This window comes from Acomys minous (assembly GCF_964271855.1).
Source record: "Acomys minous genome assembly, chromosome: 8".
Classification (NCBI taxonomy): domain Eukaryota; kingdom Metazoa; phylum Chordata; class Mammalia; order Rodentia; family Muridae; genus Acomys; species Acomys minous.
In genome coordinates, this window is record NC_140489.1 from 50169432 (window position 1) to 50187718 (window position 18287).

The following is an 18287-nucleotide window of genomic DNA, read 5'->3' on the forward strand; positions in this document are numbered from 1 at the left end:
CTTTACTTTGAGTTGAGTAATCAGACTGGCTTCTCTTTTTGTCTTTGGATTTTGTATCCCTTGGAAGTATAGTATGATTGGCTTAGGCCAACTTACTGAGTGGTTTTAGACTGAGATCAAATATCCTTGGCATTAAATTTTTTTTGTAGCCAATTCATTAAAATACATTTGATTGTATTGCTATAAAATTCTGCAATTATGTGTGATATTTAGTCTTATTGATTGTAGCTGTATAATCATTAATCTTTTTACTTAGGAATTTATAAATCACTTTTCCATGGGTGAAATAGCCTGTGACATATAATGTGAATATTGATTTCACATGTTTTATCAGGCTGTTTTTAGAGTTTGGCAGTTTCAATCCAATTTGGACGATTAATGTGCAAGGTTTTTGGTGTCAATAATACTTTAATATGTCTCCATACAAAGCATTGAGCTGCACTATAGTACTGTCTGCTAAGTTGATCTCAACCACACAAGTGTCTGAGTGTTTGTTGTATTAGTTTCTATATGTCAATGAACAAACCACTTTGTACAGAAATTTTTTTTTAGCTTTTCCGAGAGAGGATCTATGTGTATCCTTGGCTGTACTGGACTCACTTTGTAGACCAGGCTGACCTCAAACTCACAGCGATCCACTTGTCTCTGCCTCCTAAGTGCTGGGATTAAAGGCGTGCACCACCGGCTCAGAAAATTATTCTTAACAGTACCCAAATGTATTCTCCTATTAGTATGAAATTATTTAATATGTTAATACACATAATTTAATGTTTCACAACCATGGCTATTAGTCATCATTATATTACATTTATGTATTTGCTTTAAAAGTGATATAAGGATATGTTTAGAAATGAAACTTATTATGTGCTATTTACTAAAAGTCAAAATGTTCTTGGTATTTTTAATATGTTTTTTAAAAAGAACTATTCTCTGATTTCCTAAACTGCTTTGTGCAGTAGAAGTCTTATTGCATGTGAATTACATGTACACAGTATCTTGTACCAAATACATTATCCAGATATAACCACTTTTTAAATTACATTTTCTTTCTAGAGATGCTGGATTTACACTCAGTGCTTCTGAGAATGTAACACATTACTCTAGGTAGTAGAATTCTTAATGGGTTGTCAATTTGCCCTCCAGTGACCTACTTAAAAATGTATGGTTCAGCATAAATAAGATTCGTGCATTTCATATTATTATTAAATTTTATGATACAATAGTGTTAAATGTGCTACAAATATGTGTCTTCTAATTCTCTGTTAGCGAAACAGTATATTTTCTGAACCCTAATGTGTAAAGTGCTTTTGTGTGATTCAGATTTCCCGAATCTTGTAAAATAGTTCATATATGTGTTTCCCTAGATCTATGCAACGTGAGAATTTTATGAATAGATTATAGTTATTTCTATGTTCCCCATGTCAAATACTTGGGACTGTCCTGAGTATCTAGTCTTGGAAAGGGACCCTGCAGCAAAGTCCTGAATACAGGGAGATGAACACCTTGTTTTTCACGGTCACTTACTTTGCACAAGACTTTACACTTTAATACCCTATGACTTTAGGTAAACTGTTACCTTGATTAATTTAAATTCCATGGTGATACTAATTATATTATAGCATAATTAAATACAATTGTCATAATTAGCTGCTATTGTCACTGTAACTCACCTGGGAAGAGAGAACTTCAGTTGCAGTACTGCCTACATTGTAGGCATGTCTTTGGGATGTTTTCTTAAATGCTCTTTGATATGAGAGGCCAGTCCCAGGGAGTGATGGCATCCTTGGGTAGGGGGCCTTCGACTGCATAAGGAGAGCTGCCCAGGAAGCCTGAGAGAGCAGGCCAGTAAGCAACTGTGTTCCCCAAGATCTCTGCTTCAAGTTCTTGCCTCCGGGTTCCTGCTTCCCTCAATAACGGAAAGTAAGTGTAAGAATGAAGTAAAACCATTCCTTCCCCACCAGTGCTTTGGCCACTATTTTATCACAACAACAGAGACCTAACTAGAGCAACAATTGTGAGTAGAATAAAAGTATTATTTTTCTATCACTGCCAAGCATTACCTAATGTATAAAAAAAATCAGTGTAGAGAATTTTTAAGTGGTTCTTGTTTGGATTTTTCCTGGAGCACCTTTTAAGATTTATAGTGCACATGACTTCAAATCAACAAAGAAACCCGCTCATTCTATTTTGCTTTGCTTTATTACTTCAGCCCAGAGACGATTACCTATAGTGACCAAACCTCCACAATTGTAAAAGTAACACTAACTCCTTGTGGAATTTTTATGTTTTAGCATTAAAAAAAGGACGATTTTGGATCACTCCCGATCCATATCACAAAGATGACAACATCCAGATTGGGCGTGAGGTGAAAATATCTTGCCAAGTAGAAGCTGTTCCATCTGAGGAGTTAACATTTAGTTGGTTTAAAAATGGTCGTCCATTGAGAAGTTCTGAGCGGATGGTTATTACACAGACTGACCCAGATGTGTCCCCTGGAACAACGAACTTGGATATCATTGACTTAAAATTTACGGACTTTGGGACTTACACATGTGTGGCCTCTCTGAAGGGAGGAGGAATATCTGACATCAGTATCGATGTTAACATTTCCAGCAGCACAGGTAAGAGGCTTGTTCGTGGTGCAACACACCTTGAAAGTAATTTGAGTTTGCTGAAGTCAGTGAAGCTAAAAAAACCTGCTATTTCCTTAAATTTGCTAAAGCTAAAAATCTTGTGATTCTAAACGCCTAGTAAATATATTAGGGAAATTGTTGCTTTTACTTTTGTATAGATTTACATGAAATTTTATTTAAAATGTGTGAAAAATCGGTAGCAATGACAAAGTTATGATTTAATGTAAAACTAGGCCCACTTTTTTCATTAATCACAGTCCTTGCAGAGCTAAAAATTATATTAATAAAGTTAAACCATTGACTAAGGCTAAAACATTTTTTAATTCAAAATTCAAAGAAACTATTTAGGTCTAAGATATAAACCTTGAGACCTAATTTAAATTTAAAAAATATATAAATGTTTCTTTTATTAATGGAAACCTCTTGTTAAAGTTGGTGTCAGATGCAATTTCTTGGAGAGCCCCATGATTCTACATCCTCACAATGAAAACAGCCAAACACAAAAATAGATTGGAGCAGAATTCTTTTAACAGCTAAAAATGAAAATGTGGTATCCTTTTCTCTAGTGTAAATCATATCTATAGATGAGGAAAAGTCCCGTGTTTTTAGGAGAGGTTGTGGTAGGTTAACTCTCAGGATGTTTTAAGGACTAGGTGTACTTTGCCAATGTGTTGCTTCTCCAATCTGTTAGCAGACTGAGTTCTAATTGAAGATCCTCAGGCAGTGCTGGGTGAGTAGGGTAAATTGAACTCCTAGGGCTCAGCTACAGTAGGAGAGACCTGCTTTTGCCAGTTGTGTATTCCTTTTCAGTCTGGCAGCATTTTGACTCAGGACACTGTTTGATTTACATGTTACTTTGTGTCTTCTCATTGTCTCCAATTGCAGTTCCTGCTGGCTTGATTTTACTACTTAGAGCCCATATGAAAGGCTGACAAAATGTGGTTACTTTGTGTTATTCTTTGTTCTAAAGTGTATTCAGCTCTCATCTTGTGTATAATCTGTGTGAAAGGAAGTTAGAGTATTAAAAGTAATTGTATTTTGATATGACTTCTATCCTAGGTTATACAAAGCCTCCACCTGATTTCTAACTATTTGAACTAGCAGGGTCAGATGGCATTGAAGAAAAACTGTTGATACGTATTTATTCAAGCAACAGCTATCCATGCACTGCCTACATTAGTATGCTAAGCAACATTGTAGTGAGTTAACTGAATTAACACTAGTTAATTTTCTTTCCAAGAGTAAGATAAATTCCAGGCCAATTTGCCTTTATTTTTTATCGTTAATTTTCCAGAATTTTCTATCCACATCCCTTCTGTGTTTGTTTGCTTCTCTTGTTTTGTTCACTCATTTCTTATTTGATTACTAATCTACATATACATGCATTCACACACACATACAGACACACACACACACACACACACACACACACACACACACCCCTGATCTCTAACTATTTGAGCTAGCAGAGTCAAAGGGGCATTGAAAAAAAAACTGTTGATAAGTATTGATTCAAGCAACAGCTATCCATGTACTGCCTAGATTACTATGCTAAGCAACATTGCAGTGAGTTAACTGAATTAACATCAGTTAATTTTCCTTCTAAGAGTAAGATAAATTCCAGTCCAATTTGCCTTTATTTTTATGGGTAATTTCCTAGGGTTTTCTATCCATGTACATCATCTTTCTTTGTTTGCTTCTTTTGTTTTGTTCACTAGTTTCTTACTTGATAACTAATCTGCACACACATGCATTCACACACACACACACACACACACACACACACACAATCACCACTCTTATTTAATGGATTCATTTGAAGGGAATATGCCTCATTGGCTTTTCAAGTTTGACAGAAATGATGACAGAATAAAAAGTGGGATTATAAAATTATTACAAGAATGCATTCTGATATTCATTTAAATATGGTACTTATACTCACTGTTTAAAAATAGGTGTATGAATGACAAAGGGGAAATGTCTAAAATCAATTAATGAAATCTTCAGAGACTCTCAAAAGAAAATTTAAGGTATTCAGATTACAGATCTTGTTCCAGAAGATTCAGATAGATATTAGTATAATCAGAATAAATTTTCTTATCTATTTGTTTGGTTACTAAAGATATCAACAGTAGAATTAAAAAGTTGTCCTAAGCTTTTAGAAACCTGCTACATACTCTCTCCATTCTGCCACATGCAGACCTGATGGTGCCCAGGTTGAAACTGTAGAGACTGAGTTGTATAGTACTGTTCAATGTAGTCTCAGAATTCGGGCCAATACATGTCACATAGTGAGAACTTGACAAATAGCTGTTTAAAATAATGGTTTCTAAATGTTCTAATTTATGAACCTGGCAGTCCACTTAGATTGCCTTTTCTTATTCCACCTCTATAGTATAAAGACTGTTAGCCCTTCTTACTTTTTCTTAATTTTCTACTGACATGACAAAAAGTTCTTCGGTACATTCATGTATGATTTGATTTAATGTTTCAGTCTCAGACAAAATAGGACACCATGGATGTTGTAGTTTGTCTCATAAACTAAAAATGTAGGTCTCATCCAAAACTGTTGAGGTATTCAAGTGTCAAAATCAGATGATCAAGTCATGTTTAGAACCAATAGGCTTATTTGAGTAGACAAATGTCATGTTCTTAAGTCTGGACATACAGGAAACTGTAATTTGAGAGAAAGACTTAAACTAATGAGTATGCCTCCCTTCACACTGAATCTGGCTTGTTTTCCAAGTTGCCTACAGTGCAGTGGGTAGGTGAGTAATCTATACAACTCTCAAGCCTGGGGTTTTGGGATTCTACTCATAAAATTAAAATTAGCATGTCAATGTCATAGAAGTCTACACTCCAAATGGCACTTCAATATGACAATAGATATAACCAGAGATTGACTAGGGAGGTTTCACAAGCTATACCATACACAAAAGTCTCAGACTATATCAATATGATAAAACCACCAAGAATATAGAGGGAATTGGTTGAGTGAGTGATACAAAGAAAATGGAGCTCCTGAGGGGGATTACCTCCCCCTGTATATGCTCATAGGGTATCAAGTCTCTTCTTGGTAACCTGCTGTCCTTCCTCTGAGTGCCACCAGGTCTCCCCGTCCAGGGGACATGGTCAAAGGTGAGGCACCAGAGTATGTGAGAAAGTAATATCCCACTCTCCACTCTACTGTGGAGAGTGTTCTGTCCATTGGCTAGATCTGGGAATAAGGGGAAAATGGGAGGGAGGGAAGAATGGGAGGATACAAGGGATGGGATAACCATTGAGATGTAACAAGAATAAATTAATAAAGAAAGAAAGAAAAAAAGAAAGAAAGAAAGAAAGAAAGAAAGAAAGAAAGAAACAGCCAGTGCTCTTGATCATGGAGCCATAATACAAGTTCGTTAAAAAAAAGAAAGAAAGAAAGAAAATGGAGCAATTTTTAATAAAAAAGTATAAATAACTGGACATGTGGCTCCATGGCAGAAAGCCAGTACTATAAAAATGACACTCAAAATGTCTATATATGGATATCTTTTCAATTTTGGGTTTGGTTACTTTTGATCATTTCAGATAATTTAGCACTGGCTAAATAGCAGGTTTATTAAATTAAAATTTTTATACTAAATTACACCAGTTAGGGTAATAAGTTTTCTGAGCCGGGTATTACATAGAGATCTTACATTGAATCTCAACTGTTACTCAGTTTCAAGGGATGAGTACATGACATTAAATAAGATGAGGCTTTGTTGCCAGGATACATTTTTGCGCAGTACAGAAATCTTCCTTAAATCACAGATACGTAGTCACTATGTGTTAGATGACACCTAAGACTGAAAGGCAAAATATCCCTCAAGGTAACTTGTCATTTGCAGAACTACTAATGGTTTTAAAAGACAATGATTTAAGAAAATGGCAGGTTATCTTTAGAAAGGCTTTGGAAAGGCTATGTCTATTTGAGGATTTATTCATGCATATAGAATACTGAAAACTAAGATGTACATGACAAATTATTTTTATATTATTTTCCAATTAGTTCAATATTAACACACACACAGGGATCTCTAAGTTTAGATATTATCCTTGTTGTAATCATTTGTTGTTTTCAAAATTTAAATTGATGTTCATTTCCACTTCCATTGCCTTTACTACATTTTTTACATAGTAGCCTCTGCACCATATGGAGATGGTTCAGATAGACATTGCTCTTAGGCAGTTCATGGCAGAGTACTCGGGAGCCAGGATAGTTTTTAGTAGGCAGATACTTTAATGTGTGTGTGTGTGTGTGTGTGTGTGTGTGTGTGTGTGTGTGTGTTTTAATTTTATTTATTTTATCAAACTAGAGCCTGATCCCAGCCCTCTCCATCCTCTCCTCTGTCCTTCCTCCATTCTATCCTCTCCTCTCAGAGAACGGGAGGTCCCCAAGTGGTGCCCACCCACCTTGGCACATCAGGCCACAGCAGGAGTAAGTGCATCTTCTCCCACTAAGGCCAGACAAGGCAGCCTAGCTCGGGGAAAGGGATCCAAATGCAGGCAACAGAATCAGAGACAGCCTCTACTACTGTTGTTAGGGACCCCACATGAGGACCAAGCTGCACATCTGCTACATATGTGTAGGAGTTCTATATCTGGCCCACGCAAACTCTTCTCTGGTTGTTTTGTGAGCCTCCCTGTGCCCAGGTTACTTTACTCTGTAGGTCTTCTTGCGATGTCCTTGACCTTCTGGGTCCCTCAGTCCTTCCTCCCACTCCTCCACAAAACTCTCCTAGCTTGGTCTACTGTTTGCTGTGGGTCTCTGAATCTGTTTCCATCAGATGCTCGATGAAGCCACTCAGAAGTGAGCTAAGCTAGGCTACTGTCTGCAGCCATAGCAGCCTGTCCTTAATAGTGTCAGTGTTTGTCTCTCTCCATTGGGGTTGGTTTCAAATTGGGCCAGCCATTGGCTTTCCATGCCCTCAATGTCTGATTCATTTTTTTTATCCTCACACTTCTTGTAGGAAGGACAGATTTTGAGTGGAAGGTTTTATAGGTTGGTTGGTGTAGCCCTCCCTCGCCTGGAAGTCCCACCTCCCTCCCTACAGTAGGTGGCGAGTAGCTGAGAGCCCTAACAGAGGTCACAGGGAGCCTTAATTTTCCTTGAACTTTGATCAGAATTCTGTCTGCTATGACCGTTTCTGCAATGAAGCCACAGACAGTCTCATAGAGAACAGACTGAAAAAATTTTTCCTGTTCGTGTAGTTTTTCATTCATTCTTTCTTTCTTTTTTAATAATTAAAATTTAATTATAATTTATCCACATTAAATCTCTATTGTTATCCCATTTCTCTTATCTTCCTGTTCCCTCTCCTGCCCTATTCCACTCCCCTACACCTCCCTCGTGCGGGAGGTCTTCTCCCCCTTCCACTGCTGCTGTGTGCCCCCAGGGCCTCCCTGCAAAGAGGATGTGATCAAATCAAATCATAGGCACCAGTTCATGTCAGAAGCGGTCCCCATTCCTTCACCCCCATCATGAGAGTGAGTTGTCCACTGGCTATACCTGAACAGGGAGGGGAGAATCTAGGTTCATTGCATGCATTGTCCTTGGTTGGTGCTTCAGTTTAGGTAGCCCCCATGTGTCCAGATCTGGTGGCAGTGATGGTCTCCTTGTGTGGCTCGTGAGCCCCTAGGTCCTTCCTTTCCCTCACTTTTCATAACACTCTCAGCGCTCCACCCCAATCTGGCTGTGAGCTCTGACATCTGTCCTCATCCCTCCTGGGTGGAGTCTCTCAGCAGACATCTATGTTGGGCTAATATCCACTTATAAGTGAGTCTATACCATGTGTGTATTTCTTGAAGGAAACAGAAGAAGCAAAGGATGGAGAAAGTCTCAGAAATGATCGAACTGCTACTTAGGTCAAGTTTTAGCTTTTGCATCGATATTAATCTGAAAAAATTACATCATTTTATTCTGGTGTTAATATTTCATTGCTGGAACAGTATTTTAGGCTAGACTTCAGGCAACTTAAAGTATTTTATATGCATTGCTGTAAATGTCTCAGTTACAAATTTAAATGTATCAAAATCTAAATGTCACAATTCAGTTTTGTGAAATAGGTTCTTCTTAGCCTACTAAAGAAAATGCATGCAAACTGAAGCCTAAACTATCAGCAGCTAAAACCAAATTCTTAGAATACCATCACCAGGTTGCCATTCTTTTTTATGAGCCTAACAGGTAGAGTAAAATTTTTAAATTTTAGTTTTTAGTGTTTTGGGTTTTTTTTTTTAAACATTCTACTGCTTCCTTTCCTCACTTCATAGTGAAGTCCCTGGTGCTCATCAGCTTGCATGTATTCCTTCACATGACTCAAGAAACTTGTGTTTGTAGGAAACTCAGAAATATGTATAGCTTCAAAATCAAAAGTAAGACCAGTTGTTTTTGGAATTCATGGAGAACCATTTGGTGGGTAAATACAGCAGAACTCAGGTTGTGTTGAAAGGTTGTTTATCTCGTGTTAGAGTACAAGGGGGTTTTATACAACAGTGAGAGGAACAGGATTTTGTGGATTAAGCAAGATACCTGGATACGAGTGCACAAGCACAGTGATGACCACCTGGAAATGATGTCACAGTTTTGGGTTGCTGATGGATGTCTACCTACTGTGGAAGCCAGCTAGTGTCTGCACTGGTGTGCAATGAAAGTTTGTTAACATGGAACTGTGGGATACAGGGAATGAGAATTGGAAGTGAACACGAGAGCAAAGAAAAAAAAAACTGATTAAGTCCATTTAATTGGATCTGCTTCTTTGCTCTTTTCTATTTGAAAAGAAAAGTAAGAGCTCTTGGAAATTTTGCTGAATAAGAGTACATTTCTAAAGAATTCCTGCAGTGAGGGATGGGCTGATTAACTAAGAAATTTGAACTATTACATCAATGTGAAATGATGCTTTTGTCAGAAGAAAACACCATTCAGTCAAGACTTATGAATTATTACCCAAGTTATTAGACAGAAAAAATTCACTTATTAATCCCCAAAATATAAAATATATTTTGAATTAATGACAGAGCCAAGGGTTGTTGAAGTCTGTGTAGTGTTTCTCAGCTTCTCTTTGTTGCTTCTAATTCCCTATTTAAGTCTTGAATTGTTTTATTCATTTCTTTCTCCCGTTTGATCCTATAATTCTTTATAGGATTTTTTTTTTCAATTCCTTCATCTGTTTGAATGTATTTTTCTGTATTTCTTTGAGCGGTTTATTTTCCTCTTTCAAGACTTCTATCATTTTCATTACCTCAAATCTTCTCCTTCTTGGCTGTTCATATCTCCAGGGCTTGCTGTGTCAGGATCATTGGCGTCCGGTGGTGTTTTATCACTCCGATTTTGTTTTGTTGCTAGTCTTCTTGTGCTGGCCTCTAGGCATCTGGTTGTCTCAAGTGTTAGCAAGCCTAGGGGTTCCTCCAATGGACTCATTGTCTGTGTCCAACGTGGGCCAGGCAGGTTGGAGAAGAAGCAGCGGCACTCTACGCCGAAGGTTGTTGGCTAGGGATCCCCAGAGGCCTCCTCAGGATGGTGGATAGTGGATGTTGGAGCCTGCAACCAGGTCAGCTCAGCTGGGTTCCCTGTCTCTATCCCAGTTGGGTCCGGCAGGAGAGGAGCAGGCTGATAGAGTTCCAAGCCCAAAGCTGCTCAGGTGCCCTACAGTCCTTTTCGAGGTGGCAGGGCTCTCTGCCCATTTGCTCTGTGACCCAGATGGGCTAGGCCAGTAAGCAGCTGGCAGGGAGAGAGAAATCCAAGTCCAAAGCTGCTTGGGTGCCCCGCACTCTTTCTATTCTTTCTTGGTATGGGTAATATGGACTATGGCCATTACCCAGACTCAGCTCTGCCTGTGTGCTCTGTGTCCCAGATCTGGTAAGCAGCAGATAGGCAGAGAGAACCCAAAAGCTGCATGGGTGTCTCACAGTCTTTCTCAAGATGGCGGTTAATTTGGGCTGTCCCCCAGGATTTTTCTGTGAGTTAGCTGTGTAGCCAGGGGTCGGACCCATCCGGGTTCCAAACAATGTAGATCCCTCTCACCTATGAATCAGTAGCACTGTTGTTTTGTAGGTCTCAGTTTGGTCTTTAAGTCTCTGCTCAGGCATGGTTGTCCTGTTGATCAGAAGCAGTGTGTGAGAGATGCCGCCATCTTGGATCTCCTGGTTCTCAGTTTCTCAAGCTGTGCATATGGTTCAGCTACAACTGTTCTACTTTATCATAATATATATTTTATTGATTATAACTTTTAAGATACCTAGATGAATGAGTGGGACTCACAGTGTTAAAACTTTATTTTCCAAAAGAGTGAACAGGGATATTTGCCCAGCAGGCATAGTATGCTGACCTCTGAGCTACAACTTTGAAGCCTTATTTATTAAAAGAAAAAGTAAAATATGTACAATTTGGACTTGCTAGAAAATTTAATTGCCCTAGGATGTAACTGTTACTTACCTATAAAATCATGGTTACATCCTTTTTAAAGATTGGTGGAAAATCTCAGAATTTGATTGTATCTCATATACATGCACAGTTTACTAAAGGTCATGCTAAGGTGACTGCTGTCTGCTGAAGTGGTCCAAACTATAAAACTATGCGCAAATTTTCTTGATATTATTTTTGACTGCTCAACTCCTCAAGTCCTACAGCTGTTTTTCTGCCCCTATGTTATGCTGTTATATAACTCTTCCATCTCTGCATTCATGTAAGTGTATATGAACAGAGAAATATAAAATATATATACATATTTCTGTATTCATATTTCAGTGGCTTAAAAGATTTAATAGAAATATACAGTAACTACAACGTTAGTAAAGATGAAATTAAAAAAAAAATTGGAGTCTTCTGGTTAGAAGACCATTTTTCTTTTCAGACTGGCTGACTGCAAACTTCCACACCAGCCTCAAGCAGGATTTTTATCAGAATTAAACTTAGCCTTTAAGTCATGACATAGAGGCTGACTCTTATGTTTATTTACCATTAGTGTTACCACACATAGGGGTCACCACTTGTGCCCCAGCAAGCAAGGTTTAGCCAGCAGTTCATAAGACACCAATGAAAAAGCACAAAGTAAAAGTGAAAATCAAAAAAGGGAGATTTATTTACTATTTCCATACTGGGACAAAGGACAATGACATCTAGTGTAGCCCTGACATGAGTGTGGGGTGTACAGGAAAAGCAGCAGGTACATGCATAAAGAAACAGCCATGCACATTGTCTCAGCCCTATGTCTCTCCTGCAAGTTCAGCTAACAAGTCAGAATTCTTTGTCCAGTAGTCAGTCCCTTCCTCTGGATGCTCCAAAGGCTGCAGCAGTTTCCTTTCCCAGTAGGAGATTCCTGAGAAAATACCAATTTCTTGAGTTCATTCTTTCAGTAGTGTGATAATTAAAAAAGTGAGCACCAAGTGTCTCTTTGGAGCATTTTAATGCCTATTGATAAGGCTGGTGACAGCTTGTTCCTGTCCTTGGTATAGGCCAGGGTGAAGCACAGAGTTTGAACATGGTGAGAGCCAGGATGATTTTCCCCTACAAAGAGTATTGCTTTTTCGGTAGCCTTTTCCATATTTCTCCTTACAGGCTGTTCTCTCCTCTAGGGTGGACATAGGCAGAGCTGTAGAAGGTGAGACATGAACAGCAGCTGACCCGGACTCTAACATGCTAGTGTTCAAGTTTTAAGAGGCCATTTTGTTCAGTGAATTTCCCCAGGAGACATCTGACTACAATACCTCCCTTACAGAGCATGTGCAGTCCTTTAAATGTGTGCATAGATTAAGGGTATTCTGGACTAATGCACATAGAACTACATCATTTTCACCTGTCCTCTGTAAAGGATAGCATACACGTCAACCAGCATTGCAGAGGCACCGTTCTCTAATCCATATCAAGGTACATAAACCTGACCAAGAAAAATGTCTCACTGTTAGCATTGTTTATTTGAGGAAAAGGTTTTGTTCCATCACTGTGTTTTATTAGAAATCTGAAAGCTCTTTATTAAAATTTAAGGTTGCCTTCAGAAATTATTAAACAGTCTTCAGCCTTCTGCTGACTCACATTAGTGCTATTGTTTAGTGTGTGGTGCCGAAACAAATCAACAGCAAGGAACATCTAGGTGGCTTAACTGCATTTGTGTTTAAATAGATAGTACAGATGGCTAAAGTTGGATATTAGACAAAAGCAGCAAACTTTTCTTAGGTTTTAATATCTTGTCTGTTTTTCCCCATAAAATATTTTATGTAAGCACTCTTATTGTAACTCTGATGGGGGATGGGGCATCTGGAGCTGTTGTTGCCTTTCTGATGCTTTTAACATCCACCTTGCAAATGGTCAAGAAAGCTTTGAATATTTTAAGATGAAAATGTATTCTTAAGACTTACTAAGTGCCATCTCAAAATGCGCTGAATGATTTAAGAGACTTTGTTAAACAACACAAAATAAATGCAGCATGGGCCAGGTGAAAACACTTCAACTGAAAACGTGCTGAAAGTTTTAGAAGTGTCTGATTCAAGATAGAAAACCTGCCCCAACATTGAACATAGTGTATGTGCCTTGGAAATTCAAATTCAAGGAGCAAGGCTAACTGAAAATGAAAAGTAACAGTGGTCATATGTACTTTACAGAGGACGTGTGAGCATCAAAAGTGTAGAAATAACTAATGAATACAGTGCACATTTCAATTAATATTTGCTAAATAATTTACAGGAAGGTGGCTCTGTGAAAAATAGAAGTTTATGGACGTTAATTCCTAATATTCCAATATGGTTTATATTGAAAATAACTTTAATAACTGATGATACATGACATTTGGTTTAATGTGTTACCAAAGTAGAAAGAACACACAGGAAGGTGTCACTGGCCAAGGTCAGCAAGAATCCTGAAGGAAAGGTGACACCTGAGATGGATCAGGAATGACAATGGACTTAAGGGATAAATGTATTATTAGACTTATTAGCACATGTTTACATAATTTTCCAAAAAATGAAGAAAGGAAGGAAGGAGGGAAAGAAGGGAGAGAGGGAGGCTTTAGGGACCTATGAATTGGAGGTCTATTTAGAGGTTTAAAAAGAAACTATTGATGAAGGGAAAATCAAAGTTCCGTTAGGGTTCTTAGTCCCATTGAGAAAATAATTTCAATATGGTCTATAATAGAAGTTCAAGGACAATTTTATTAGATTAAAAGGAAAAAAATCCCAAAGGACAGGCAAGATGTAAATCTTAATAGCTGCATAGAGAAGGAAGAAAGAGAAAATAAGAGCTATACCTTTTAAGCTCTCAGAGATTAGACACATGGTTGACCAGTTTCCACATGTTTGGGATGGAGGTCCAGTAAGCTACTGTACTAGGGAGAGATTCTGGGAAGAAAAGGCAGAATTGTAGCATTTTATTTAAAAAAAAAAAAAAAGCTATTTCACCTAGAGCTTACCTTCCTAGGGCTGATCATTGGGTCAGGTGACTGAACCAGCCGAACTGGACTGTTAGGTCTTCACCCAAGCCAGAGACCTTGTACTTTTTACCAGAGATATTTAATTATAACACAATTATAAGAAAATTTGTGAGAAAAATAAGAGTGACTTTTCAGTAATTAAATTGGGCTATTACAATATTTCTTCTATTTCCCCAAGAGTGAAAATTACTTTGCTATTATGAGGAAGTGTTACTAGAGGGGTTCTGATACAAATAATATGGGTGAGCAACAGTGGTCAGCTCTGCAAAGGGGCTGGCCCATACTGCCCTTCCAAAAATCAAATTTCTTAGAGTAAAGGAAGACATTGATCAGGCCTTGAAATGAGTGAGCATAGGAAAAAAAAAAAAAGGGTACGACTGCATTAAAAACAGCATACAAGATTCCCGAAGGTCCACTTACTGTTTAGCCGTGGGCCTCTGTATCCGTTTTTGTCAGGCTTGAAGGGTGGAGCCTCTCTGGTAACAGTTATGTTAGATTCCTGTCTGAAAATATAGGAGAATATCATTAATAGTATCGGAGTGCGCCCTTTCATGGCATGGGTCCCAAGCTGGGCCAATCAGTGCTTGGTCCTTCTCTCAAATTCTTCTCCATCTTTTACTCTTGTACATCTTGTAGCCAAGACAAATTGTAGGCCTAAGGTTTTGTGGCTGAGATGATGCCCCAACCTCTCCATTGGAAGTCTTGCCTACTTATAGGAGGTAGACAGTTCAGGCTCTGTATCCCACATTGATAGGAGTGTTAGGTAGGCTCACTCTCATGGATTCCGGGGAGAGTATCCAATGTCCTAGGTTTGTAGCTCATCCCAGGGGTGACCCTTCCCCCATCTGCTTGTCTCTCTCAGTACTCTCTCCCTTTATCCTCCACTCCCCTTCCCATACCCATCTCTGAAACCAATCCCTTCCTTCTATCCACTGTACAATGTCTAATCTATTTTCCCTTGTCAGCGCTTGTCAGCAAGATTTATCCCTCCTTGTGCACTCCTTGTTACTCAGCTTCTTTGGTTCTGTGGTTTGTAGCATGGTTATCATGTGGAAGACGGTGGCAAGGGGGAGGACTGACAGAGTCAGAGGGGTCAAGGGTGCCACAAGAAAACCTCCAGAATCAACTAACATGGGTTCCCATAAGGGCTCATAGAGCCTGAACTGCCAACCAGAGAGCATACATGGGATAGACCTAGGCCCTATGCACATAGGTAGCAAATGCACAGGTTGGTCTTCATATGGGACTCCTAAAGTGAGAGCAGCAGGCTTTAGGTCCCTTTCCCTTAACTTTCCTGCCTTGTCTAGCCTCAGTAGACGTTCCTAGTCTTACTGCTACTTGCTATGCCAAGGCTTCTTGTTACCCATGGGGGGCGTCTCCTTTTCTGAGAAGAAAGGAGAGAAGTGGATAGGGGATGAGGAAGTGAAAAGGAAGGGACTGGGAAGAGAGGAGGCAAGGGAAGCAACCATTAGGATATAAAGTAAATAAATAACTTAATCAATTAAAAAGAAAAACAAAGCAAACAAACAAAACCCGAAATACAGGGCCTTACAGGAAAGGAGCTTCCCTTACAAGGAAGGTTCTAAAGTTGCCTTTAAAACCTAGAAAGGATCTTCATTAGAAATGATAGCTTAAAACAAAATTAAGAGAGGCTATCAGTGAGAAGGCTGGGGACAGGATCCAAGAAAAGATCGTCCAGCAATATCCCAAGTAAAGAGGGGATTTCCTGACTTTTATAGTCTTTGACAGAGTTATAGAAAGGTTTATGCTTCTTGGTTTAGTTCAACACAGCTATTGACTAAACAAACAAAACAACAAGAGCAACAACAACTAAACATGGAGGAACAAAGTAAGGTTAGGCCCCTAAGTCAGCAGCTGCTACTCTGCCCCAACAGAAGGTTCTTAGGGGTCCTAGAGAGAAGCACAGGACAGTGTGGCCTAGGTTTTTCAAGCTGTGGAATCTGCACTATAAGAGAGGTCTAAAGAGTCCTGTGAAAAAGAATGTAAAATTACTGTTTTGTTGTGTTTTTCAAGGCAGGGATTCTATGTGTAGCTCTGACTATCCTGGAACTCTCTTTGTAGACCAGGCTGACCTCGAACTCATAGTGATCTGCCTGCCTCCACCTCCAGAGTGCTGGGATTACAGACATGCACCGCCACGCATGGCTAAGAATGAAAAACTATTAAGAGGAGAATTAAGACAACAGGGAAGAACAGCTACTTGCAGAAAGTGGCTGAGTGAGAGAGACCCTTAGGAACACTCAGAAATTACATTTGAGAAGTCAGTTACTTCTTTTCGTCATAGATGCCTTCTTTCTTTGCAAAATTATTGGAATATTTTCCTTCCAGGTAGAGTCTGGGTAAGGAGAATGAAAAGGAATACAAGCAAAAAAAAAACTATTAAAATGGATTTTTATGCACTATGGTAGGCTTTACTCAGATGGAGAGACTGATAGGAATCTGAGAGGTGCTGGAGAATTCTCAGAGTCTCAGAAAAAAAAAGCAATGGAGCCAATGACCAATGCTTTCAAGTCAATCCAAGAATGACTCTGTTTGACTTCCACCCAGGTATACAGCATTGTAGATCCCACACTTGGCTCCAGGACAAACTTTACTACAGATAGCTTTAAGACCTTGAGCTTTAAGACCAGAGCTACTAATCTATAGAGTAAAAGAGTTGAGTGAATATCTCAACTGTAATTAATGCTTTTATGGCAGCTACACATCATTTACAACCTTCTTAAGGGCCACTGAACATCAGGGAGAAGATAACTAATGAGCTAGGAAAGTAATCCCCTCTTTCTTCTTTCAGAACAATTATCCTTTATATATAGAATTTGTGTGCAAGATTGTATTTACACATGTGATCTTGTTCCTGTTTTTACACACAGACAAACCAGTATCTTTGGTGAGCTCTCCTTCACTTCTTCCTATAGTGATATATTTCTGTGGTTCTAAGATGCTATGCTTTGCTTCTTCAGAATGTGGGAATGTGAGGTCTAAGGCCAAGTTATACAACAAACCAATTTAGAAGTAGCTGTGGCTCATGAGGTGTAAAATGTATTAATGTTTCTACCAACCAATTAGAAAATAAGGTCTGATGTCAGGAAAAGGTCAGAATTAAGGCAGAAGTTTCATAGGTCATTGCATTTATAGAGACATAGTTGGGTTCAAAGAAGAGAAGAGCAAAAGTCAAACATTAAAAAATGTGGAAGGATGTAGTTGGAAGACTAGGAACCTTGAACAATATGAAAGCGAATGAGCAATGGAAATAAAGGAAACAGCTCTCCTCTAGTCTTCCTGTTGTACAGAAAGAAGAAGCACTCAGTGAAAAAGTTTCTGAACGTGTGACATAAGACACTTTAGCATCTCCATCCCAGGGACTAGGTGTTAGTACACATGCAAACATTTGGAAGTAGAAACAAACCCTTATTTTCTGTTAACAAAATAAAATTTGAATGAGTGAAAAAAAATTAAGTGAAAGTAGGAGAGAAGATAGCCTCCAGAGGAAATTATTCAAGTTTAAAAATGGTATTTAGTAATATTATAAAATGCACATGAAAGATTTGTTGCAATAACCTTTTCAATGACACTTAATGGAGTGACAGGGAATTTTAAACACATTTTTGTTGTAAACGATATTGATATGAACTACCAAATTTTGAAATAATATATATGAATGTAAGAATATGGTATATGAAATTAAGTATCTATATTATAATAGATCGATAAGCATTGATCATTTTTATTATGTGGTTTTTGTCCATAAAACCCCTGTAAATATCATCTTAAAATACTAAATTCCTCTATAAAAACAGTTTCAACATCAAAAATTATAGTTTATCCTATATTTTATTAAAATAAATGTTGGAATAAAAATAATTATACCCACATTATGCTTTCTCTAGCCTTTTTCCTTTAAAATATTTTTTTGTTCTCTATGTGTGGGCATATGTGTTTTTAAATATGTGTGGCTGCACACGTGTGTTAAGGCCCAAGGTTGCTGCCAGGTGTCTTTCTAGATTACAATTTACTGTTTTTTGTTTTGAGGCAATATCTCTCTTTAAACCTAGATCTTGCCAATTATTGATAACACAGCTAGCTAGTTTGCATCAGGGATCCCTTGTCTATGACTCCCTAGTGCTGGTATTTCAGGCTGCTGCCTCTGGCAGGATTTTATGTAGGTGCCAGGGATAGAACGCCAGTCCTTATG

The 18287-nt window shown here is 38.4% G+C and overlaps 1 protein-coding gene across 2 annotated transcripts in view; it reads left to right on the forward strand.

Annotated features, from left to right (window-relative positions):
• Positions 1-18287, forward strand: part of MDGA2 (MAM domain containing glycosylphosphatidylinositol anchor 2) — a 771250-nt gene that overhangs the window by 588887 nt on the left and 164076 nt on the right. For both annotated transcript variants that reach the window (XM_084793705.1, XM_084793706.1), the window contains one exon: positions 2292-2621. In XM_084793705.1, the coding sequence (XP_084649831.1) occupies positions 2292-2621 (330 nt within the window). The remainder of the gene's footprint in view (positions 1-2291; positions 2622-18287) is intronic.